Source organism: Microtus pennsylvanicus, chromosome 7, assembly GCF_037038515.1.
Source record: "Microtus pennsylvanicus isolate mMicPen1 chromosome 7, mMicPen1.hap1, whole genome shotgun sequence".
NCBI classification, from domain to species: Eukaryota; Metazoa; Chordata; class Mammalia; order Rodentia; family Cricetidae; genus Microtus; species Microtus pennsylvanicus.
Window position 1 is genome coordinate 22,715,799 of NC_134585.1, and position 25,095 is coordinate 22,740,893.

Genomic DNA, 25,095 nt, shown 5'->3' on the forward strand with positions numbered 1-25,095 from the left:
ACCATGACCACAGCAACTCTTATAAAAGAAAGCATTTAATTGGGCTGGTTACAGTTTCAGAGGTTTAGTCCATTTTCATAGCAGACAGACATAGTGCTGGAGAGGTAGCTGAGAGTTCTACATCTGGATCCACGGGCAGAGGGGGAGGGAGAGAGAGAGAGACAGACAGACGGACAGACAGACTGGGCCCTGCATGGACTTTTGAAACCTCAAAGCCCACACCCATTAACACACTTTTTCCAACAGGCCACATCTACTAATCCGTTCAAATAGTGCCACTCCCTGGGCCTCTAAATATATGAGCCTAAGGTAGCCATTCTTATTCAAACCACCACACCTTCTGGGTGGCTAAGATGATAACTTGCCTGTTATATTTGACCACATTTTCCAAAAATGGATGGGGGTAAATGTGGAAGCAGCTAGTGGCAGAATGACGATAAAGCCAGAGAGGCAGCCATGGGCACAGCTGTCACTTATACCACCACTGGGGGGAAATAATAAACCAACAGGGTGACCAAGGGCTTTAAAAGTGGGGCACTTTAATAGTGAAAGCTGGAGCCAGGCATGGTGACTGTGAAGGTTTATGTTAGTCGTCAGTCTGGCAGGATCTAGAGCAGCGGTTCTCAACCTTCCTACTGCTGTGACCCCTTAATACCCCAACCATATAATTATTTTTATTTTTGCTTCTATTTCATAACTCTAATTTTGCTACTGTTATGATTCATGATGTACATATCTGATAGGTGGCCCCCCAGAGCGGTCGTGACCTATGGATTGAGAATCTCTGATCTAGAATCACCCACAGGACAGGCCTCTGGGCTTGCCTGTGGGAGATTATCTTGATTACATTAACTGATGGGAAGACCGTTGCTAACTGTGAGTGGTACCCTGGGCTTTCTCCATGGCAGGGAGCTCCACACTTCTAGAGTAAAATCATCTAAAACCATCTTGCGGTAGGGTAGAACTGCTGTCGTCCGGGGAAAGCTGCATTTTATTTAGTAGAGCGTGGCTGGAGACCAGGGGCTGGCGTTGACATAGCGCGACAGGAGCCCCCAGCCCCAAGCTTAGAAGCTGCCTTTGAGCTAGACAGAAGTCTCCGGGCTCTGGGCTGTGTTCCTCAGCTCTCGGCCTTTGACTTGGTCGTTTTCTCCTCTGAGTCCTCGCTGGGATGCACGCAGAGGACTTGGGCTTTGCCAATGAACTCTGGAGGAGGGGAGAGGCAAGAGATGAGAGAGCTGACAGGGAGGTAGGGCAATGTCAAAGCCAGCAGTGCCTTCAGTTCAGTGGGGGACTTGGGACAAACTAGCTCACTTCTGTGAGCCCTACCACTCCCCGGTCCTTTTTTTTTTTTTTTAATCTGGATACCAAACACGTGTCAAGCACCTACTGCATGCCAGACACACTTCTGGGCCCTTGGGGCGCTACACACTGACAAAGGAGAATCATATCCACTGTCGACAGGCATTCTCTCCCTTCCAGCTGTCCCCACACTGTCTGGTCTAAGATACTATGTCTCCTCCAAGGGCCTCCTCTCTGGACTCCCTTGTCCCTTCTTGCCACCCCCACCCCCATACATGCCTTGCACAGTGACCACAGGGACATACTACATCCTACTCCCTCCAGAGTGTCCTACACTCTTCAAAAGACAGGCCCAGGCTTGTCTTACCTCATACTGCTCTCCCCCACCCAGAAGGCCTGGATACCCCGACCAACTTATTCTTCCATCAGTATTCCAGGCATGGGGAGCTCTACTCCAAGGCCTTCCCTGGATATTTCTGTGGCTCAGGATAGGGAGCTCCCCCCCCCCCCAGTTAACCTGCTATCCTCCTGGGGGTTCTGCCCTTTGTATACTTCCTCTCTAAGATGTAAGCCCCAATCACATAGGACTTGTCCCAATTCTTTCCTCATGACTCGCCAGAACCTGACACACAGTAAGCATGCAATAAATATTTGCTGCATTAAAGAAATAACCCAACTTCCTTGGGCAGGAATCCAGGTAGAGCTGGCCTCAGTGAGCCTCTAGAATAAACAGCTCCCTTTGAGGGCTCTTACCTGGTTTCTCCGTCTTGGATAGAGGCTGCGTCTTCGTCTTCTTCAGGGATGGACTATAACCAAATACAAATGACAGGCTTGGGAGACCGAGTCTACAGACGGTAGGTTGGTTAGGAGTTGGGAGGTGGCAGAGGTGTGGTCAGCCACCAGCTTGTAGAAGAGGCAAGACACCCCTCCTGAAGAGCTGGTGCGGAACTGTCCACAGATGGACCCAGACAGCCTCCTGCACCTCCAAAGCAGGAAGCAGACAGTTGTGATTGTGTGTCTGCTGTAGCCATGGGGTTCCAAGGTCCTCTTGTCTGAGATAGCCAGGGCTATGGTCTATCCCACAGCCTCTTGTCTGTCAAGCTAATTCTGGACAAGTGACTAATGTTTTTCTACCTTGTGTGATCTGTTAGCTATTGTTACCCTTCACACAGCCACGTCAGTTCCCCCACACCTCTGGCAGGAGGCTTGAGAGAGAGGTGAAGAGGCTGACTTGGGGTCTCTCCTCTGAGCACAGTAATGCTTGCCTTCCCTGTTGTCCTCTTCTTCTGCTGGTATGTTTACTGTGTGTTGCAGCAGTTGGAATTGAACCCGGGGCCTATACAACTATCTACCGATGAACCCCAGCTCCTGAGCATCCTTTCTTCTCTCAAGCAGAAAAAGAAAACCAACTCTAGGACCCAAGCAAGAACCTATGCCCCAGGGCTGGAGTTGTAGCTCAGGTGGTAGAATGCTTGCCTAATGTGTGGGAAGCTCTGGGTTCCATCCCCAGCACTGTTTGGTAAACACCTGCAATCCCAGCACTCAGGAGGCAGAGGCAGGAGGGTTGAGCTCAAGGTCATCTTCAGGTACAAAGCCGGTTTGAGGCCAGCCTGACCCATAAAACAACCACCCACCAAAATATGCCTCCTCCAAACCTAAGCCACTTTCTTAACCATGCCCCAGCACCCCAAAATTTAATCCCTGCAGTCTGTTCATTCTTGACCACCAGGCCCTGGGCACCTCCCACCTCCTGAGATGGTCTTTTCCCAGTCTCCCAACTTTGCAGTTTCCAGTCCTCGGTGTTCAGCTGGGAAGATGACTAAGCGCATAAGACTCTTGCTGTATTAGCGTGTGAGGACCAGACGTCTTGCACCCACATGGGTGTTCCCCACCCTACTCCTTGAGGCAGGATCTCTCTACTGCATCTGAAGCACACAGACACATCTAGCCCAGCCTTCTTCAAGGATCCTGCCTTCATTTCCCCTAGCTATGGTGCTGGGATTATAGGTGGGGTCACAAAGCCAGGGTAGGCGGATACTGACCGCCAGGGTGTGGTTCTGGAAACAGAAGAGCAGATGAGGGGCCTGGAGCCCACCTGTAGGTTGCCTGTTGTATCTCTTGAGGAGGTTCTTGAAGCTCTTGGAGCTGGTTCAAGAGCTTCTCCTCTGGGAGGGTTGGGAGGGGCTGGGGGATGAGCTGAGCCACCGCTGTCTGCAGAAGTCCCAGCGCCAAGTCTTTTTCTATAAACAGCACAGGGCAGTGTCCTCAGCCCCTTTCCTATCTCAACCAGCTGGTCCCAGCCCTGGTGAAGGACATCTTCCTCTAATCATCCTGCATCTCCTCATAGGCCCCCGCACCCAAGGAAGATCCTCACAGTGCTTGTAGCTGTGTGCTGAGCCCTTACCTCTACATCGCCCTCTCCTACCATGAGAGCCATTTGCACTTTGGACTTGGCTCCTTCCGCTCCTCCCACCTCCTTTCCTCCCTCCTGGATCACATTTGGAAATCTGGGATTTATCTCCCCTGCCCTCCAACTCTTCCTTTTTCCCATCCCTTCCTCTAGCGAGCTTATAGACTCGTTCCCTGGGGATTCACCCCACTCCTTCCCCTCACTGTTCCGAAGCAGACATGTATCTGTGGGCTCTCTGCACAAGCTTGTGCGTTCTGGTATTTGCACTTATGTGCATGTTTCCTACAGTGACCGGGAGGGGCTGGGTCTGCTGGGAACAATCTTTATCTGTTTTCCCCGTCCAGACACCTATGTCTGAGGTCAGTACTAAAGAGGGGCCCCCTCCAAAGAACAGGGCCACAGAAATGCTGCCAGGAATTAGGGGAGGAGGGAGGAATGATAATGGGAAGCCTCTGGGATGCTTTGGGACTCCCAAGGAGAAAAGAGAAAAGACTGAGTGACATCTGTCCTGCAGGATCAGGAACAAGGGCAAGGGATGGGTAGCCCCCCTCCACATGGAGAGGGGGCTGCATTATGGTGTCCTCACCCTTTGGTGGCGCATAGAGCAGCCAGAACTGGATGGCACTTAAAGAATCCGTCTGTAGAATCTGACAAAGAAGCTCCAAGATCTATGTGAAAGAGGACAGGCTGCGGTCAGTGGGAGCCCCTGTCACACTCCAGCCAGAAGTGCAGGCAAACGTGGGTCAGGGAACAGCAGCCTCCTCCCCTTGACATGGGGTCCCCGGGCCACATGCTTGGCTAAAATGCTTCCTCCTAAAGGTTCCTCCATGAGACCTAGCACTTTGATGAGGGGGACTTTTTCTTAGAATTGTCCCTGTGAAATTGCTCTCTGTGAGGCCTTGAGAAAGGAAGGTGTCCTGCGGGGACTTGAGAACAGAATCAAGCCTCAGATACGGGACAGGTTAGACCTCTCAGCCCCATAGTCTCCACTGGGCTGGTTGGAACCTAGGGCCCCTCACTGGGACAGCAAAATCAGTGCTGACCAGTCACCTCCTCAGAGACGCACCGAGTGTTGCATGCTTGGATCTTTTGGGTGGTGGTTTGGGGCACCCCAAGGGCCTCCCCACCCGGGAGCGCCCAGAATCTGGATATGTTTTCCGGGAGGTGGGGGACTCGCTGTAGGCAGCCTGCTGGCGAGAGTAGATTGTTTCTGCCAGGTGCCTAGTGAGGGGCTCCTTCCAGCGAAGCAGCTGGGACTCTCGACTCCTAGCTGCCTCCTCAGCCAGTGGCTTCCCCTGTCTCCTCCAGGCAAGTAGCGGCAGTATATGGTCCAGCTGTGTCCAGGATGTGCTCTGGGGACCTCCTAGGCCAAGTTGCAGGTGGCAGTTGTATCTATGGAGGGCTGGAGGGGGGGCCCGCCGTAGGAGGTGGAGCTCTGGGAGTCCTAGGAAAGTAGGGTTCCCTCAGCCCTTTCCAGGCAGCTTCTCCAAGGACCTGGAGGGGTCTATCAGACCCTGGCAGGCCCACCTTATCATTGGTGGAGTCGGAACTGGGTTGGGCTTCTCCCTCGGGTCTGTACCTGCTAGATGCCCACCCTATCCTCCCAACCCACCCAGCACCCACTTGCAGCACCCACCCTGAACTGCCCTTTGGCCCTTCCCCATTCTTCCCATCCTCCTTACCTGCCCTGGGCCCCCTCCCCATGGGACCTGAGAACCTAACTCCAGATGCGATGTAGCTGCCCTATGGTGGAGAAAGTACCGATTCTAGCCTGGCTATGCTGGCCATCCGCTGGGAGACCTGGCCACAAAACATCACCCAAAAGAGCCTAAACCTCTTTGTGGGTTGAATGGGGATCCTGAGATCTGTCTGGTCTACCCATGTTGCTGGGCCTAAAAGCACTACCCTTCAGTGAGAGAGGTGGTGGCACTTTGGCTCTGGGGGACATGCATGCACACTCCCAGGGATCACTGATGCCCTTGTCCACTGCTGCACATTGGGGGCTCATTTTCAGACTCAATGAGGAAAAGACCACAGGAAGCCCAGTCCAGGCTAGCCTTGCAGGCTGTGGATTGAGAATGCTGTGGGCAGGCCCTTCCCTCTCCTAGGTTCTCAGTCCTTGGGCCACTTTCTCAAGAGCGGTGGATGCTGACCCTGGAGAGCTGCTTCCGTGGTAATGCAGTGCTAACATAGCCATGCTCCCAGTTTAACCAATGACCCACGAGAGAGGACTTACACAGAGAGGGTCAGGATGACAACAGGCTGTCTAGAAGCAGAGGAGCTCAGAGCCCAGGACGCTGACTCCTAGGGCATGGTCTTTGTGGTCTTACAGTCTTAGGGGGCACTGTCTCTGGAGAAGCCACCCTAAGGCAGGCCAGGAGGGTGCTGGCTGGAAGACCTGGGATCCTGGAGGCTGAGACCACTGCAGTCCCTGCCTCCAGAGTGGGGCTTACCAGTAGCTCCTGGTCCTCCAGAACGGAGGCTTGGGCTCCTCCGTCTCTGGCAGAAGGGTGGCTCCGCTGGCCCTGGCGGTTGCGGCGGCTAAGAGCTTGGCTGGAAGCCGGGATAAGCCTACCAGTCTTGGCTGAGTACTTTGCCCCCTGCTCCCTCACAGGAGGCTCTTCCTTTGGCTAGAAGGAAAGTGACAAGAGACTCTAGGAGCTGATGAAAGTGGGAGAAGGCAGGGGGGCAATGAAGAAGAGGCCAGGCCTAGGATGCTATCAAGCCGTCTCCATCCTGTCCCAGGTCCTCCCTGGCTCCTTCTGCATCCTAACCCAGCATCCCAGGGTTGGATGACTATAGCCCCAGTGGCCTTCGTTCTCCTCTAGAGGCAAGTCGGAGGTGTGGGAGCAGTATCCCGGGCCAAGACCCCTGTGTCAACCCTGATTCGTAGCTCAGCTGCTCCTATATCTGAGGTCTGTTCCTCACACTCACAGCTTAACGTCCTTTATTCTCTGCCTGCTACCTCTCTGTGAGTGTCTGTGTGCGTGTGTGTCTGCCTATGTGCATGTATGTCTACCTGTGTGCATGTGTGTCTGCCTGTGTGCATGCGTGTCTGCCTGTGTTTTTGCATTTTCATGTGTATACAGGTACACGTTTGCTCAAGTATGTATGCGTGTGCAGAGAGGTCAGAGGACAACCTCAAGTGTCAGTCCTCATCCTTCCCCCCCCCCCCACACCAAAATAAGGTCCTTCACTGGCCTGGAAATCACTTATCTCTGCCTCTCTAGAGTAAAGATTACAAGCATGCATTGCTATGCCAGGATTTTTTTTAAAGATTAATTTCATGTGTGCGAATGTTTGTATGTCTGGAGTGCACTGCATGTGTGCAGTGACCTCTGCTGATCCCTTGGAACTGGAATTACAAATGGTTGTGAGCTACCCTGTAGATTCCTGGGATTGAATCTGGATCCTTGGTAATAGCAAACAGCACTCTTTCTTTCTTCTTTCTTTCTTTCTCTCTCTCTCTCTCTCTCTCTCTCTCTCTCTCTCTCTCTCTCTCTCTTTCTTTCTTTTTTTTCAAGACAGGGTTTCTCTGTAGCTTTGGAGCCTCTCCTGGCTCTCGCTCATGTAGTCCAGGCTGGCCTCGAACTCACAGAGATCTGCCTGCCTCTGCCTCCCGAGTGCTGTGATTAAAGGTGTGCTCCACCACCTGCCTGCAAATAGCACTCTTAACTGGCTGGAGAGCCATTCCTCCAGCCAGCCCCCTGCTCCCCCTTTCAGGCTTTTGTTTTTGTTTTTCCAGACAGGGTTTCTCTGTGGCTTTGGAGCCTGTCCTGGAACTAGCTCTGTAGACCAGGCTGGTCTCGAACTCACAGAGATCCACCTGCCTCTGCCTCCCGAGTGCTAGGATTAAAGGCGTGCGCCACCATCGCCTGGCCCTTCAGGCTTTTTAAACGTGGGTTTCGAGGATTAAACTCAGGTCTTCAGGCTTAGAAGGCAAGTGCTTTTTGCTTTTGAATGACGGTCTCTCTACATAGACCTGGCTGTATTAAAACTCGCTGTGTAGACCAGGTTGGTCTCAAAGCTTCCCGATCCCAGAACCTCTGCCTCCGGAGGGATTGGGAGGGATAGATTGTATGCTCCACCATGCTCTTAAGTAAGTGCTTTGCTTTCTTTTTTGGCAAGTGCTTTCTGAATGAGCTGCCTTCCCAGCCCTTGACACCTTTTCTCTGCCCTGGAAAATGCTGGGTACAGGGCAGGCTTAGAGCCTCCTGCCAATGTAATTCCAGCTAAAGCGTGTAAACACCCCCTCCCCATTGTTTTTCTTTGCTTTTATTTGGTTTGAGACAAGCCCTTAGTGAGCAGCCCCGACAGGCCTGGAACTTGCTGTGCAGAACAGGCTACACCATAAGTGTGCAGCCATGCCTCTGTCTCCCTGATGCTGAGATCAGAGAAGTGATCACCACAGCTATTTTCTCCACATTTTAAAGACAACCAGACCTGCACGCTTGGCTGTGTTATCCTGAGCACTTCAGTGCATCAGTTGCAAGCAGGGACAAGCAGCCATGTCCCCCCCTCTACACGTGGACTACCCCAAAACGCACTCCATTACAAAGGTCTGTCCCAAGACCACCTGCCTTTACCACTTTGTCCCTGAAGGGCACCTGTGAAGTCATCCCCATTCTGTCTGAAAACCTCCAACTGTTCTCCACACCAGAGGAGCTTGAATGCTAACTGTGTGGGGAAGTTTGGAAGAAATTCTTCCTCCCACACTCAAAGTCCTCCTCTCACCTCTCCATCGCTACCCACTTCTACCCTGTGCTCCAGGCTCCGTTCCCTAAAGGTGTCCCAAATCCCCATAGGCAACTATGGATGACCCTAGAGGGTGCTTCTGGGGACCCTTCTTGGACTTCTCTGCTAGGTGTGATTTTGTGCCCCCCTTAGGAGCACCCCTTCTCATGCCAGTGGCAGAGCTTTGGAGGGACTCACCAAGGCTTTCTTTCCAGGCTCGCTCTTTGGTTCAGCACCAGCCTCGTTAGTCCTTGACTCGTTTTCCTTAGTGAAGACAGCCACTCGGGAAGCTAGGTCCTTTAGATTTTTCTTCCAGAGGTCTGAGAGGACAGGACAAGATCTTGGGGGGGCCCTGTTTGCCCTCCCCGTGTCATCAGGACTGGGACGGAGGGGAAAGATTCTAGGTGGAAGTGCCCCCTCCACGTTACAAGCCTTTCTGCCCAGAGGGAGAAGCATTAGAAACCCCAGTGGAATAAGGGTTGCTAATGTTGACAGTCTCCCTGAGTCTTCTCTGGGGGATGCTGGAGGGCATTAGGCTACTGCGCCTAAACACCAGCAGTTTGATCTGGCTTCTCTTCCCTTTTAGATGCCTGGAGCCAACACTGAGATTCAGAAAAGATGTCACGCCTGTTGTTAAGACGTTGAACTGTTTTCTAGACAGGCCTCAGCCAGCCCTCCGGCTTCTCTGCCCTGCGCTAGCTGTCACCCTGTTCCTTTCCAACAGGATTTCTACCACAACCCCACCCTCCTGACCCTCCCAAACCTTAGTAGCAGAAAAGTAGGGCTTGGCCTCTAAAGTCCCTCCAACAAAGCAGCTGGGGAGCTGAAAAACTGCTGCCTGCTCACAAGTCACTAAATATTACAAGTGTCACTCTCGGCTCTAGCTCCAAGTCATATGACTGTGTCCAAAATCAGTTTGACTCCAGCTCTTTGTTACTCCTCAAATATCTCAAATTCAACTGGGTGGTGGCAGCACACGCCTTTAATCCCAGTAACTCGGGAGGCAGAGGCAGGCAGATCTCTGTGAGTTTGAGGCCAGCCTGATCTACAGAGCGAGTTCCAGGACAGGCTCCAAAGCTACACAAAGAAACCTTGTCTTGAAAAACCAAACCAAGGGGCTGGAGAGATGGCTCAGTGGTTAAGAGCATTGCCTGCTCTTCCAAAGGTCCTGAGTTCAATTCCCAGCAACCACATGGTGGCTCACAACCATCTGTAATGAGGTCTGGTGCCCTCTTCTGGCCTGTAGACATACACACAGATAGAATATTGTATACATAATAAATAAATAAACATAAAAAAAAAGAAAAACCAAAACAAAACAAAACCCCTCAAATCCAGGGGATTAGGGCCTGGGGAACAACACAGAAAGGAAGAACCATTGAAGAGCAATGTCCCTTTTCGTCTCAGGCCCCTGCCCAGCCACACACTTTGGGAGAAGTATGAACCTTCAGATAGAAGGGTGTGGCCCAAGTACTCACCAGGAGGAAGCTGGGGGTTCCGGTTGGACTGTGGGTCCCCAATGGGGACTGAGATGGTGGGCATCCCCATCAGACAGCTGGATAAGAGTGCCGACTGAGTCACGGGTGCCAAAGAGAACTCGTCCCTGACCACACACACAGTCTTCCCGGTGAGATCTGCAGGGGAGACAAGACCTGTGGTTTGGGGGGCGGGGCGGAGGACTCCTAGGAGCTCCAGGGATCTGGAAAGAGGTAATGAGGGCCAGAGAGTGCTTCAAGTGCTCCTCTTCCTGTAACGGCAAACTCACGTCATCAGAGTCAAAACCATAGACCAGCAACCACCATGCTCATGGGTACACGAACATGGAGGATCTACTCAGGGTCTTCAGTGAGCTGGGAAGATGCAAGACAGAGTCAGGCCTTCGTGGGACCTCCTGAGGTCCTTCTGGCTTCCTGTGACAGGTCAATGAATTGTAGGTGGCTCAAAGATGAAGACTAGGGGGGCCAGGGAAACAGTTCAGCTGGTACGTGCTTGCCTTGGAAACAAGAGGATTTGAGTTCAATACCTAGACTCATGGTTTTAAAAAAAAGGGACTGGGAAAAAGGGACTGGGAAGACGGCTTAGTAAAAGCACTTGCCATGCAAATGGGAGGATCTGAGTTTGAATGTCCAGGATCCACATAAAAACCAGATGCATAGTGTGAGCATCTATAATCTGGGGAGGTGGGGAAGGGTAGAGGGAAAATATCCAGGAAGCTTGCTGGCCAACTAGCCTGGCATACGCAGTGGAAAAACAAAGACACTCTGTATCAAACAAGATGGAAGGCAAGGACTGACCCTTGAGATGGTCCTCTGACCTCCACATGCATACCTAGGCATAGATGCATACACATTCATGTCTGAATTCACAGACGTGAATGTGCATGCATACACTATACACACAAAATCAAACAGCGCACGTGCATGCATACATGCATGTACACGTGTCTGTGTGTGTACACAGACATACCTGTGCATGTTCACGTGTGTGCAGACAATGACCTTGGCTCTTGTTCCCCGGCACCATCTACCTTGTTTTATTTGAGATAGAGCCTCTCATTGGTGCACAGTTTACCCATCTAGCTAGGATGGCTGGCCCATGAGCATTGGGGATCCTCCTGTCTCCACCTCCGCAGCTCTCGGATTATAAACCTAGGCCACCAAAAGCTTGGCTAGGCCTTGACTGCTTTGGTCCCAGGATCCTCACTCTCCTGGCTTCTCCAGGCTCTTCAGCTTCCTCTCTTCTTCTCTAATGTCTCCCAGTCTTTTCAACCTCTTAATCCAAAACTCTGTGTCTTCACAATGCATTGTTTTTTTTTTTTCTCAAATGGCTCTCACAGTGCGTCTTCCCAGGCTGTTGGGGCTGTTTTCCTCCATCTGTGGCTTCTCCCCAACTCTATCCCCTACTCCACTGACCCTTGATGGCTTCTTGGTATTTGTGTACTCTGATTAAGGAATGATGTCGCTGCCTATCTGCCCTATGCTTCACTTTCAGTCAGTGGTCAACATCCTAGGGGGTCTTCCTTCTGTACCATTAGACTAGAGCTGTGGAATCTCCCACAGCCTGATGGTTTGGCTTCCATCCAGGCCAGCGGGACCTTGTGTAAATACCTCTCATGGTCACTTCTGTACTGCCACCCTCCCAATGGCCCCCACTTGATGCAGTGAAGTGATTGTTATTACAAATTTTAGACAGAATCTCCTTAGGTGGCTCAGGCTAGGCAGGACCTCTTAGGTAGACCAGAGTGCCCTTAAACTTATGGTGGCGATCCTTCTGCCTTACATTCCAGATGCCAGCATTATTTATACAAGTACACACATGCCAAGCTGAGGTGACTTAAGACAGCACCAATGGCCTGCAGGGTCCACCTGATTCAGCTCCAATGTCTCTCCGAAACCATCTCTTCCCTTCTACTTCTGACTCTGCTCTAGACACCCAAGGGGCTCTCCTGCTGTACCTCCAACAGAGCCAGGGCCATTGTGTCCCTCCCTCTGCAGGACATTCTAGTGCTTGATTGATTTGGGCTCCCACCCTTGCTTCCTTTAGTCTTTCTCAATATCTTGTCACTGACTAGGACTCTTCTGACGACCTTTTTGAAAGAGGCCATCTCCTCCTCTGGAACCTGACAGTGACAGCTAATCTATGTCCCATCCTTCCCAGCTGGATGTAAGCTCCAGGACAGCCGTGACAGTGGTCTGTTCTGCCTATTGTCATGTCCTTGGAGTCCAGACAAGTGTCAGTCTGTAGTTCACACTCTGTATATGCTGTGGATAGATGAGTGGGTGGGTGGCTGGCAAAAAGGACGAGGCAGCATGTGTCAGAAGTCAGAGCATCGTTCTGGGGGTGAGACCTTCATCCCCTTCTCTGATTCAGAGGGTGGAGAATTCTGTAGGGGACACCTCTGATATGCCCTTGCTGCCTGCACTTTCCTCCAATCCCCCAGGTCAGTCCTGGCTTGGCCACTGGGCAGCCGTGGGAGGCCCGTCAGGCCCCATGCTTTCTAGGCTTCGCCGGGAAATGGATAAGAATGCGCGCCTCTATACCAGATCTCGTGACCAATTAGTGATACCCACTTCTGCCGGGCCCTGTAGCAAGATTCTGCCCACTTGGCCTTACCTTGGATGTGTGTCACACGCTGTGGCTGGGGGTGGTGCCGGGAGAAGAAGGAGTGGTGGCTGAGGCGTCCGAAGCGATAGGCACTTGGTGTTTGGGGCTTAGAGGAGGTCTTCAGCTCCTCTTGGATCAACTCGAAATCCACAATGCCTGGGACCACTGGCTCTTTCTGGAATCCCACATCCCCGTGGCTCTTCGGAAAGTGCTCTGGTTTCTTCTCGGGCTCGGGCTCTGCCTTTGGACTGAAGGAGGATGGTTAAAGAGAGGCGAATGGTGTTTCCTCTGGCTCACGGGGCCTCAGGACTCAAGTGCCTATCATAGAACCCAAGTCTCAGAGGCTGAAATCTGCCTTCGTGGCACCCCCACCCTATAACCCCCAAAGCTTTGTTCCCCCAGAATCCTTTCCCAGTGATGCCATCCGATCCCAGTGAGCCTCTGTCTTGGTAGGGAGCTGGGGTTCATCTGTCAGAGGGCAGATGGAACCTCCCAGGATCCCTGCTTTCTTCCTGAGACCAGATATAAAACCAGAAAGAGAAACCTCAGACCCACCTAGTCACCACACCCCTAGGATGCGCCAAAAAGCCCCTTCTCTATATATTCTCTGGGAATAGAGGCTGGCCCCATTAGAAGTCTCTCCCCAAACCAAAATTTTGGCAATCCCAAGAAGCAGCTTCAGGCTGTCACCCTCCCCTGTGCTGTTCTTATCTTAGACTCAGCACTCAGGGGTCAGGACTAGAGCCAAGGTCAGGCTAGTCCCAGCGAGTCCTTTCCCCCACGTGATCCCTCCCAGAAGATGCTGAGCTGACACCAAAGATACCGCGGGGGGGGGGGGGATGGGGGAGGAGGCAGAGAAGCGTCCAGCTCTTGTCTTGTTGGGCTAGGCTGGAGACCAGCTGTCTCAGGTTCCCAGCACCGCACCTCAGCCCCAGGATCAGAGGACGCTTAGCCTCTGTCCCTGAAGGATGAGGAGGAGGTGAGTCTAGAGCCAAAGGTATCCCAGGAGGACCTGCTGTACCACCTGCCTGGTGGCTTTCTGTACTTCCCTCTCCTGCTGGCCCTGACTAGAGGGAGGTCCCTTGGTTGAGTGGAGGTGAGCTGGAAATATGCTAAGCCAGGGGTGCCTTTCCTGATTCCTGGGAGGATGTCACTGGGCTGTTCCCTGAGTTTCCTGTTCCATTTTCCTTTCAGCTCTAGGTAGTCTAGGACTTAAAGAAATAAAGCTTCTCTGAAGTGGCAGTTAGTAGCCTCCTCTACCCCCAAATAAGGGGAAGCCACTGGAAACTCTGGAACTCCTGTACTCCAGCTGCCTCCTAGCATGTAGTTCAGAGACCCATGCCAATTCAGCACCCAGGCCCTGGTACATGGCATTCCAAGGTGACGGAGGGTCTTTCCTAGAACTTGGACCCCTGTTTACCAAGTTCCTCCAAGGCTACCTTTGTCTTCTATCCTGCCTCAACTTCCCAGTGTGTACATCCCCACACTCCTATCTGGCCTGTGTGCATTTAGGCCCTCACCTCACTAGTGGTTGCTCAGCCAACTGGGTTTTCACCTCCATAGTCATCACAGGGTTTGCAACGAGAGATGTAAAGACTAAAATCCTAATGCCAGTGTTCTCGATGGATGGCGCAGCTCTGGTGGACTGGTGGTGGGTGCACAAACTGGAACAGGCAATCTGAGGGGAGAAGGGGACAGTATGTAGTAAAACACTATATCGCCCAGTGGTTACCCTCCCAGACATGAGAAAAACTCCTACAGATGTGCAACACGATTTGTCTGCAAGACTGCTGTTCAGAGGGTCCAAAACAGCAAATAAAATAAAACAAAACAAAACAAAAAAACAAAACCCAATGCCATCACATATATCTGGAAGCAAGAGTGAGTCTGGGCTATGTTCAGACCATGGAGCTTTTAGAGTGTTGTGAGAAGCAACAAACCATAGTGATGGCCACAGCATGGATAAATCTTACACACATGGTGCTTAGCATGATTTAGAAAACCACATAGGGTAACGATTCTCAACCTGTGGGTCACGGCCCCTTTGGGGGTCAAATGAGCCTTTCCCAGGGGTTGCATATCAGATATTTACATTACGATATGTAACGGTAGCAAAATTAGCTATGGACTAGCAACAAAATTTGATGGTTAGGGTCATTTGCAGCATTAGGAAGGTTGAGAACCACTGATACAGGGTCTCTCACTAAAATAGCCCTAGTTAGCCTAGAACTTGATATGTAGACCAGGCCAGCCTTGGCCTCAAACCCAGAGTTCCATCTGCCTCTGACTCCAGAGTGCCGGAATTAAAAGCTCCTCCACCATGCCCAGCTTGGGAATACTTTTTAAAAACAAAGTTTCACGGGGCCAGCAAGATGGCTCAACAGTTTTAGGCACCTGTCACCACACATGACTTTAATCCCTGCAATCCACATGATGGAAAGAGAAAACCCAGCTCCTACAAGTAGAGTAGGACAAGGAGGAGAAGAAGACACAGGAGATGTGATACTGGTGATGCTGTCGTTCTTGTACCAGACTACAGGTCAGTGTACTGTTAAGCAAACCAATTAAAGTAAATGGATGAAAGGTGACAGATGTCAAAAACCAAGAATTATGATTGAGTCGATGCAAGTGCGAGGGACGGGACTGAGTGCATTCTGAGAATGGCTCTCAGGGACGCAGAACTGCAAGGCTCTCTGGAAAGCCTCCATGCCACCTCCATCCGGTGAGTAAATGATGGCTTGCCTCATTTAAGGCTGCACAGCCAAGGACCAGCATCCAGCATCTGATTCACAGGCTCCTGATGGTTTGTCTAAAAGCAGTGAGAGAGGGGCTCCCTCCTCAGGAAGCCTCAGGCAGGTATCAGAGATGGCAGGGGCTGGGTTCTTAGATGCTTAGATGCTTCATGCTTGAAGACAGGGCATTTGGAAGTCCCTCATCCACCCGCCTACAGGAAAAGGTACTCTTTAGAAACTTTTTAATGCTTTTGACCTCACAACAACATGAAATCCAGTTTTCCCCTGGTCTCAATGTGTGTGTGTGTGTGTGTGTGTGTGTGTGTGTGTGTGTGTGTGTGAGAGAGAGAGAGAGAGAGAGAGAGAGAGAGAGAGAGAGAGAGCATGTGCAATGGATATGGGAAACTCTAAAACAGTAGCTATATATGTGATGCACGTGGATACTTGCTTCTTGTGATTTTTGTTTATTTGGTTTGTGTATGTGTGTGTGTTTTAGCTTTATGCATGTTAGATGTGACCCATTAAACTGCTTCAATGAGCTCACTACCCACACTAGAGGGATCAGTAGGGACCTAACAGGGGCAACAGATGAGGTCACTGTAACCCATCCCTGCTCTCCTCTGCCTTTGACCCTGGGCTCCCTGACAGTCAGGTACAAGAGATCTGAAGGTAACCACCACGCTAACCACAAGATGCCCTCTTATGCCCCGTTCCTTTGTCCTCACCTAGAGCGAGAGCCCATTTCATTTCCTGCCTCCAGATGACTTACCAGGAAGATGTCCCTACAGCATATGAGCAAGAAGCCCCTGGTGCCTGACTAGGACGGACAAGAAGACTAATCAAGGGTAAAGCTTGTCGGAACTGTTAACAAAGCTATTGCATTGTGACTGTGCAGAGTCCAGGGGTTGCTAGGTTACCCCTTCCCCACAACTCCAGAACATAGCTCAGCACCTTTCTCCCCCACCTCCATGGCGGGGTAGACAGCTCATAAAGGATTTTCTCTTGTCCCATGAAACTCCTCCTCCACTTCCTATGCAAGCACTTCCAATGGAGACCCAGACAAGAAGCTTGACTACCTGGTCCAACCAGTCAGCAGCAGATGGAGGGAGAAAATCTGGCCAAGGATTCTGGCTAGGTTAGATTCTGGTCTTGCTAGTTTGATACAGCCAGATGCTGCCTGTATCACAGTCTGCCTCTGTGAGCTTTGATTCTTGGGATCAGTACTCATGGGAGTTGTTATAAGTGGGGGGAAGAGGGCTGGAGAGATGGGTTAAGAGCACTGGCTGCTTTTCCAAAGGACCTGGGTTCAATTCCCAGCACCCACTTGGTGACACACAACTGTCTGTAACTCCATTTCCAGGGGATTCGACACCCTCACGTAGACATACATGCAGGCAAACCACCAATGCACATAAAATACAAATAAATTATTATTATTATTTGTTTTTTTTTAAGACAGGGTTTCTCTGTGTAACGGTTCTGACTGTCCTAGATCTAGCTCTTGTAGACCAGGCTGGCCTCGAACTCACAGAGGCCTGCCTCTGCCTCCTGAGTTCTGAGATTAAAGGCACATGCCACCACCATCTGACACAAATAAATTATTTTAAAAAGAAAAAACTGGGCAGTAGTAGCACACACCTTTAATCCTAGCACTCAGGAGATAGAGGCAGGCAAATCTTTGTGAGTTTGAGGCCAGCATGGTCTACAGAGCAAGTTCTTCCAAGTTCTCTGTAGCCAGAGCTACCCTGAGAAACCCTGTCTCAAAAAATCAAAACCAACCAGGTGATAGTGGTGCACACCTTTAGTCCCAGCACTGGGGAAGCAGAGTTAGGTGGATCTCTGTGAGTTTGAAGCAGCCTGATCTACAAGAGCTAATTTCAGGACTGTTACACAGAGAGACCTTGTCTTGAAAAGCCAACCAACTAAACAAACAAAGAAAGAAACAAAACAAGCAAACAACAACAACAACAACAAAAAGCTGGGCCATAGTGTTGTCATATCTATAATCCCAGCACAGGCAGACTGATTTAGGTGGCTTCTTGACACTCTTGGGCCAAGCATACTAGGCTGGCTAATTTTTTATTTTTGACACAAGTTAGAGTCATCAGAGAGGAGGGAACCTCCATTGAGAAAAGACCTCCTTAAGATTGAACTGTAGGCTAGACTATAGGTCATTTTCTTACTTAGTGATTGGCAGGGGAGGGTCCAGCCCATTGTGGAAGGTGGTCCTGGGTTCTATAGAAAAGCAGGTTGAGCAAGCCAGGGGGAGAAAGCCAGGCCTCCTCCTTGGCCTCTGCATCAGCTCCTGCCTCCAGGTCCCCACCCTGTTTTGGTTCCTGTTCTGATTTCCTCCAGTGATGGACAGTGAGGTAGAAGCGTGAGCTCTCTCCTCCTCCAGTCGCTTTGGTCGAGGCATTTCATCAGAGTACAGTACCCCGGCTAGGACACCTAGCCTACTTGGTAAGTTCTAGGTTAGGGAGAGATCCTGCCTCGAAAACAAAACAAACCAAAAAGTGGATGATGCCCAACAAATGATACGTTGTTCTCTGACCTTCATGTACACACGTGTGTTCATTTGTACCTGCACACGTGTGCACACACAAAACAGATGTTCACGAGGACGATGATGACTACCATTGTCGGGCACTAAGTGGAAGCAGGATCTACAGAAGGGTGACCTCTTTGTCCATAACTACCTTTTGTGATGATTCACTTTGTTTCTCTGAAGTTCAACCAGGATAATGTTAAGTAGAAGCAAGGTCAATCCTTGGTCCCGGGGCTATCACGGGCTGGGAAGCTTGTGTACAGGCTCTGCAAGCCAAGAAGGCTTGAGAAAGCGTCTGGAAGCTGACCTAAGGAATTAGCTGATTTTCAAAACGGATGGGGTGGCTTTGTGTCAGGGTTGGCTCACGTCAGTGTCCCGAGGCATCTGTGGGTAAGTCCCCAGGGAACGAGGGGTTGAAATGGACAGCTATGGGCAAACCTAAGCTCTTCCACCGCTCTGCCCCTCCCTGCTGAAGGGGGACTCAGGCCTCTGCAGAGAAGGGAGGCCTCTGACTTTGCCCTTGCTTCCAGCTTCTCCACACCCATTAAGTGGAAAACACTGTCTCCCTAAGAAGGGACTTTTCGTGGACCGGCCTCTGCCAGGTTCAGGTGACCCTTTGGGAACCAACTTGAAAGTCCCTCTTGCTTGTCCTGTGACCAGCCCCAGCCCCCTCGCTGCAGGTTCCAGCACTCTAGGGGGATTTCTCACCAAGTGCTGACACAGCTAAGGGAAACTCCCCTCCCACCCTCCCCACAGAGTGTCCTTTAATGCTTCCATTGTCTACAGAGCTGCAGCAGGGTCTGTCTGCATAGTGCAGCTGGCTGGGGTGGGGAAGGCCAGCAGTAGCTTAAGCATCTTAAGGATCGGTTTTCAGAGGAGCAAGAGATCCCTCAGACCCTTCCCTGAGTAGTGTTGGAGAGAGGAGTGAGCAGAGCTGCATTTGAAGACTGAGGCAGGAGGATTACCTCTAGCTCAAGGCCAGCCTGGACTAAACGGAGAGACCCTATCTAGAATAAATAGGAAAGGAAGGAAGGAAGGAAGGAGGGAGGGAGGGAGGGAGGGAGAAAGGAAGGGAGGGAGGAAGGGAGAGAGGGAGGGGAAGGAGGGAGGGGAGGAGATCCACCTGGGAGTGGTTTGAGGGCGAGTCCTCTGTCTCAGTCTCTCAGTAGAAGAGAAATAATGTTAGACTTGACAGAAGACACAGAACAAGAGGTCAATCACTTTGTTCCTGTCCTAGTCAAATTATTATGAATTCGTATTGAAACAGAGGGCACAGGGCTTAGTGCCTTCTACCAACTTAAAGGCTTACCGTCGATCGTGCCTGTAAGTAGCACGTCTTCCTGACAATAATTTCACAATGAGCTCCCCCACCATGAGAAATTTTGGCTGGCTTCCTGTGTGCCAAACACTGTGACAGCCCTTCCAGATCTTATATCTCATTTAACCCTCAACCCAGTGAAACTCGTGACCAGGGAGGTCTTTAGGTTGTAAATGTCTCCATCTCTAATTTGTTGGTTTTCTGTTCTCCTCACCCCTTGCTGGGGATTGAACTTGGGGCCATGGGCTTTCAAGAGGAAAGGTCTCCCTAAGTCACTTAAGAGTCTCCAGTCTCAGCTCTGAGTGTTGACATTACAGGTATACACCACCATGCCAGCTCTAACATATTCTTCTGGTAAAGATAAATTTCTAATTTCATCATAGTCCAATTATCCTTCTTATCCTTAATAGTTTTGACTACCCGAGGTTATGAAGCTATTTTTCCACGTCATTTTCTAGAACATTGTTTGGTTTATCTTTGAAATTTGAATCTATGGTCAACTGGAGACAGATTTTGTGTATGGCATAGGATAATGGTAAGATATATTTTCCAAATAAATACTTATTTGGGCTGGCATAGTGCTTCATGCCTGTAATTGTAGCATTTAGGCTGTTATGGTAAGATTGCTTTGAGCTCAAGGTTAGTCTGGGCTACAAAGTGAAACTCTTTCAAGAACGAACAAAGCTGACAAGATGGTCCAGTGGGTAATGTCAATTGACAAACCTGATGATCTGAGTTCAATCTCTAGAACCTATGGGATTAAGGAGAAAACAGACTCCTGCCAGTTATCCTCTGACCTAGACGGACTCTCTCTCCCTCTCCTTCTCCCTCTCTCTCTCCCTCTCTTTCTCATGCGCACACACACTCTCTCTCACACACATAACACACATACATACACACTCACTCCCATGCATTCACACACACACACACACACACACACACACACACACACCAGACTCCTTCACACACAAATGAAAATGTAATAAAAATTTAAAAGCAACAACACAAAGCACCCTTACTTCTGAATCTCTCTGAACTTCCTGTTTGTTGAGTTGTTACACTAAGCCTGCCTGTTCTTAATCATTGCCACTTTATGTACATCTTTCCCTGACTCCCTCCCTCCTTCTCTCCTTCCTTCCCTCCTCCTCCCCTCCCTCTCTCCTCTCCTCTCTTTTGCTCCTTCCTTTCTTCCTTTTTTTTTTTTTTGTGCTAGTCCAGTGCTATCTCTCTAGGCTATATTTGAAACCCTTGCTCTACTTTGTGCTCTTTGAGACGTGGTCTTTTTGTTTGTACAGACTAGCCTTGAGCTTTCCACCCTCTGCCTTAGGCTGGGATTATAAACTTGCAGCCCCAAGGCCAGTTTAAAGCAATCTTGACACCTAGTAGTCTAAGACTACTAGCTCTGGATTTTTCTTGTTTTGTTTTGTTTTGAAGATTTATTTTTATTTAGGTATAAGAGTGTTTTGCCTGCATGTTTATCTGGTATCACCTGTGTGCCTGGTGCCCACAGAGGTCAGAAGAGGGCACTAGATCCCCTGGAACTGGAGTTTCAGATAACTGTGAGCCACCATATGTATGGGTGCTGGGACTTGAACCCTGGGTTTCCTGCAAGAGCAAGTACTCTTAACCATGAGCACCTCTCCTGGTTTTTAAAATTTCCTTGGCTATTCTTAGCCTTTTGTCTTTTCTGTATCCATTTTAGAGTACTCTTATTGCCTACAAGAGCTTTCTGAGATTTAGTAGGAATCAATCCCTGGTCTGTGAGGAGAAGTGCAATCTTTAGAAGATACCAATGCCTATCTATCTATTTGTTGGCTGGTGTTGGATGTTTGTTTGTGCTTTTGAGTTTGTAAGTGTGTGTTTAGACAGATTCTCACTGTGTAGCTCTGACTGGCCTCAACTCTCAGATATCTGCCTGCCAGGAAGCAGAGTGTGGCGAGTACAGAGACTAAGGAATTGGAATTAGAAGTAGGTCAGTTCATCAAGTATTTGACCTCTAAACAGGGTCAAGGGCTTGTCTTCCTGAGGAGACTCACCTACAAACACCTACCAGTGACCTTTGTGAAGGACTTTGCACAGGACACCACCTGAGAGAACTTCCTGGTTTCTTCAAGCTTGATGTCCTCTGATAGCTATCTCCTATCTCCTACATCTTGGCCAGGGCGGGTTGAGTGCCCGTGGACACCCCATGAATCATCTTGGCATAGTGGAGAAGGTAGCCTGAGCAGATGCAGCAGGATTCGGAGCACAGCCAAGCTACTGTGCTGTACAATGTCAGGGTTTTCCAGGAGGGACAGGGGCCTTTGTATTGTTCTTTCAAGGGCACCCTTTTTAATTTCCAGACAGGGTTTCTCTGTGTAACCCTGGCTGTCCTAAAACTTGCTCTGTAGACCAGCTGGCTTGTAACTCACAGACAACCCCTTGCCTCTGCCTCCTGAGTGCTGGATTAAAGGTGTGCACCACCACTGCCAGGCTTCACATGACCGAGTGCTGTATTTTTGTGAGCTTTGTTATATCTTTCTAATGTGGCTATATGGATTTAACTACCTCTCTGTGACAGGAACACGCTTTCTTTCCCTTTGTATATCTTCTTGCTCTGTCCCTGCTGTAAACTCACAGTTTAGCCGCTTCTCTGGCTACACTGCACACTAGTGAGGGCTTACTTGCATTTGGAACTCGGAGAGGGCAGCTCACTTTGACTCACTATGCTTAAGTGGGCTCTCATCTAACTTCATGAGAGGGTTCCCAGAACAGATGAGAAGCCCAGGCTCCAGAGACACTCGGGTCACCATTCAGTATCTGTGTGGCTATGGATACACTTCAGCAGCTTCTCCAAAACAGGGGCAATGATTCTGCCCATCGTATGGGGGCCGTCTGGTGATTATATAATGCCTATATGAATAGCCTGCATGAGACCTAGCCTACTGTTTATCACAATGAATCAGATATTTTGAAAATAGCTGCTGTATTTTGGTGTTATTCTCTTTGAGTGTGTGGGAAGAACTCTTGTACCCACATGCCCTTGTCTCACAGGCTGTATGCATTCTGCTTTGGATGCTGGCCAGTGTCACCGAGTTGCTCTAATGAGGGCTGGCTGGCTGCTCTGAAACCTGAGTCTTTGCCTGACTCTTGGCACATGCCCTGGCATTACTGGTGCCCTTTCACCCTGAAGTCTGTGCTAGCCTTTCAGTGGAGTTGGGAAGAAAGAGGGAGGCGTGGCTGCAGCCCACCTGTGTCCTCTGGGCCGACCAGCCTGGTTACCTGTCATTGGAGCAGGACTCTCAGTTCCAGGACTGACACACATGGGCTAGGCTAAGCCGACACAGACAAGACTTAGTGAATCAGAAGAGCAGGTGCGGGGAGCCAGAAGGCACCTGAACTCTTTAGAAAGGTCAAGGTCAGGCACAAACAAGCTTTCTACAGGCGGTCTTTTTCAACTGAAATGTCTTTTCTTTGGCCTTCACCCTAGTTCTCTGCCCACGTTTTTCTTGGTGCCCAATGGTCCTCATAATTATATGTATCTCTTCTGCAAGCTTATAAACTCCAGGAAGTCAAAGGCTTCCATTGTCTTGTTTGTCACCCAACATGTGACCTTGATATGTGTGTTAGCTACGGGGTGTGTTTGTTTTGTGCTGGCCTTTCAAGTTCCTGCCACGACACCTGGTGCTCAGTATCATCAAATGAATGAATGAATCAAACAATCAACCAATCAATCAACCAGTTTCAGGTGTTTATCCAATCCATTTATCTTCTTCTTGCCTGGATCCCTGCCTCATTCTTGATGGTGTATACAGTCTTCAGTAACTCTGTACCCCAAGCTTGCCTTGAAGTTTGTGATATAGTTCTGTTGCCTGGAAAGTTCTTTTTTGTTGTTGTTGTTGTTGTTGTTTTTTGATTTTTCGAGACAGGGTTTCTCCGTAGCTTTTGGTTCCTGTCCTGGAACTAGCTCTCGTAGACCAGGCAGGCTGGCCTCGAACTCACAGAGATCTGCCTGCCTCTGCCTCCCAAGTGCTGGGATTAAAGGCGTGCACCACCACCGCCTGGTTTGGAAAGTTCTTAATATTAGCTGAAATATGTGTTTCTAGAGACTTCCAGGTAGTCTTGTTCTAGTCACACAATGCAGCCACTCTTTTTTATTCTATGATCACCCTTTCCAGGATAGTCCCAGAATCATTTATGAGATACATTGAAATAGGCTAAAGAGTTTATAAAGGTGAAGAAATCACTGGGCTTGAGAGGCGGCTCAGCGATTCAGACATCTGGTACTATTGCAGAGGACCTGGGTTGTCATTTCTAGAATTTACTTGGCAGCTTACAATTGTCTGTGCCTCCAGTTCCAGGAAACCTGACACCCTCTTCCAGCCTCCACAGGCACCTCACATAGTGGCGCAGAGACATACATGCAGGAGTGCCGTCCAAGGGTGAGGAAGACAAAGGAGAAAAGGTAAATCAAGCCAGGCAGGGGTGGCACACGCCTTTAATCCCAGCACTTGTAAGGCAGAGGCAGGCAGATCTCTGTGAGTTTGAGGCCAGCCTGGTCTACAGAGGGAGTTCCAGGGCAGGCACCAAAGCTAAATAAAGAAACCTATCTCGAAAGAAAAAAAGAGAGTAAAACGAGGCAGAGGCTGATTATAAGGGACCTGAAGTACCAAGTCCAAGAACAGCTTCAGTTAACCAGGCTCTGGATTGTGTCTTTATTTTGTGATGTCTTCTCCAGATATGGTGGGCTTCACTGGTAGGCCTGAACCATCCTCTAACAGGTGACTACAGCCCTAGTTTACCATGTACCAAATTCCTACCAGTCAAGAGCTTTCCACATGGCCTGGGGGAAGGCCCAGGCAACCTCCATTGACCCTCACTGATGCACGTCCTATGACTGATTCTCTGCCAACAAGCCTTGGGGTTTGGTTTGTTTTTATGGTTGTGCGTTGCATCCAGAGATGTTGGGCAATCCCCGCAGGACCTTCTGTTCTCAACTAGAAACCCTGCAAGTTTTTCCTGGGGTCAGCAGGAAGGCTTTGTTGCTGCAGATTGTTTGTTTGAAAGGATTTCTGTGTGGGAGGGACTGGTGTGGCTTCGTAAAAGAAACCAGTTCAAACTGACTCTAAGACGGTACACTAGTGAGGAGTGCTAATTGTCTGGGTCGACAGTAAGAGCAGACCTTTAGAATATGTCTGAGCAAGCAGTTTCCTCTCAGTGCCCCTGGCAGCACATGCTCCTATTTATACTCAATAGTTGAGAATAGCCGTCCCTTCAAGCCGATCCCCAAAGGCTAACTGCAGTCTGCTTGTCCATCAGGAACCAGGTAGGCAGTGGTTAGAGCAGGGCTCTGGCTACCTCCCAGCCCAGTGTCCCCACTGATATTCAAAGGGAACAAGAAGCTATTTGTACCGAGAATGGCCCTGGCATTTGTCCTATCTCCCTTGCCAGCCTCTCAGGGCTTGTGGTTCTTATTGTCCCATATGTTGCTTTGACAGTACCCTCACAGGTTGGGAAATTTATAACAATCAGAAATTTATTGGCTCATGATGCCAGAGGCTGGAAGTCCAAGATCCAGGGGTCAGCATCTACTAAGGGCCGTCTGACTCTGTCATCCTCCAGCGGGAGGACAAGGAGAGACAGAGAGAGCAAGAGGAGGAAGAATTTGAAGATGATACCGACATTAGGAATTCATTCACCAGGTCAGAGCTTCTTAAGGACCCCCCACCCCCGCATTCTTGCATTGAGGACATTTACAACACCTGATCTTTTGTGGTGGGGGGGAGTGCACATCTAAACACGGCAGGGCAAGCTTAGCTGGACAACCTGAAAATCTAGGTCTATTCATTAGCTAAGTAGGAGGTTGTGATAAAATACCACTGTGAATAACAGAAACTTATTTTTTTTAAATATTTATTTATTTAATATTCTGCCTGTGTGTATACCTGCAGGCCAGAAGAGGGCACCAGACCTC

General features: G+C 49.9%; 1 protein-coding gene across 1 annotated transcript; it reads right to left on the reverse strand.

The window, feature by feature from the left end:
* Positions 1-47: 47 nt before the first annotated feature.
* On the reverse strand, positions 48-14,108 carry Tbata (thymus, brain and testes associated). The gene is made up of 9 exons (XM_075979126.1): positions 14,068-14,108; positions 12,557-12,795; positions 9,922-10,077; positions 8,642-8,763; positions 6,163-6,339; positions 4,296-4,377; positions 3,395-3,539; positions 2,053-2,105; positions 48-1,203 (listed from the first exon to the last, which is right to left on the reverse strand). The coding sequence occupies exons 1-9, from the start codon at positions 14,106-14,108 to the stop codon at positions 1,118-1,120; spliced, it is 1,101 nt and encodes a 366-aa protein (XP_075835241.1). The 3' UTR covers positions 48-1,117.
* Positions 14,109-25,095: the final 10,987 nt, after the last annotated feature.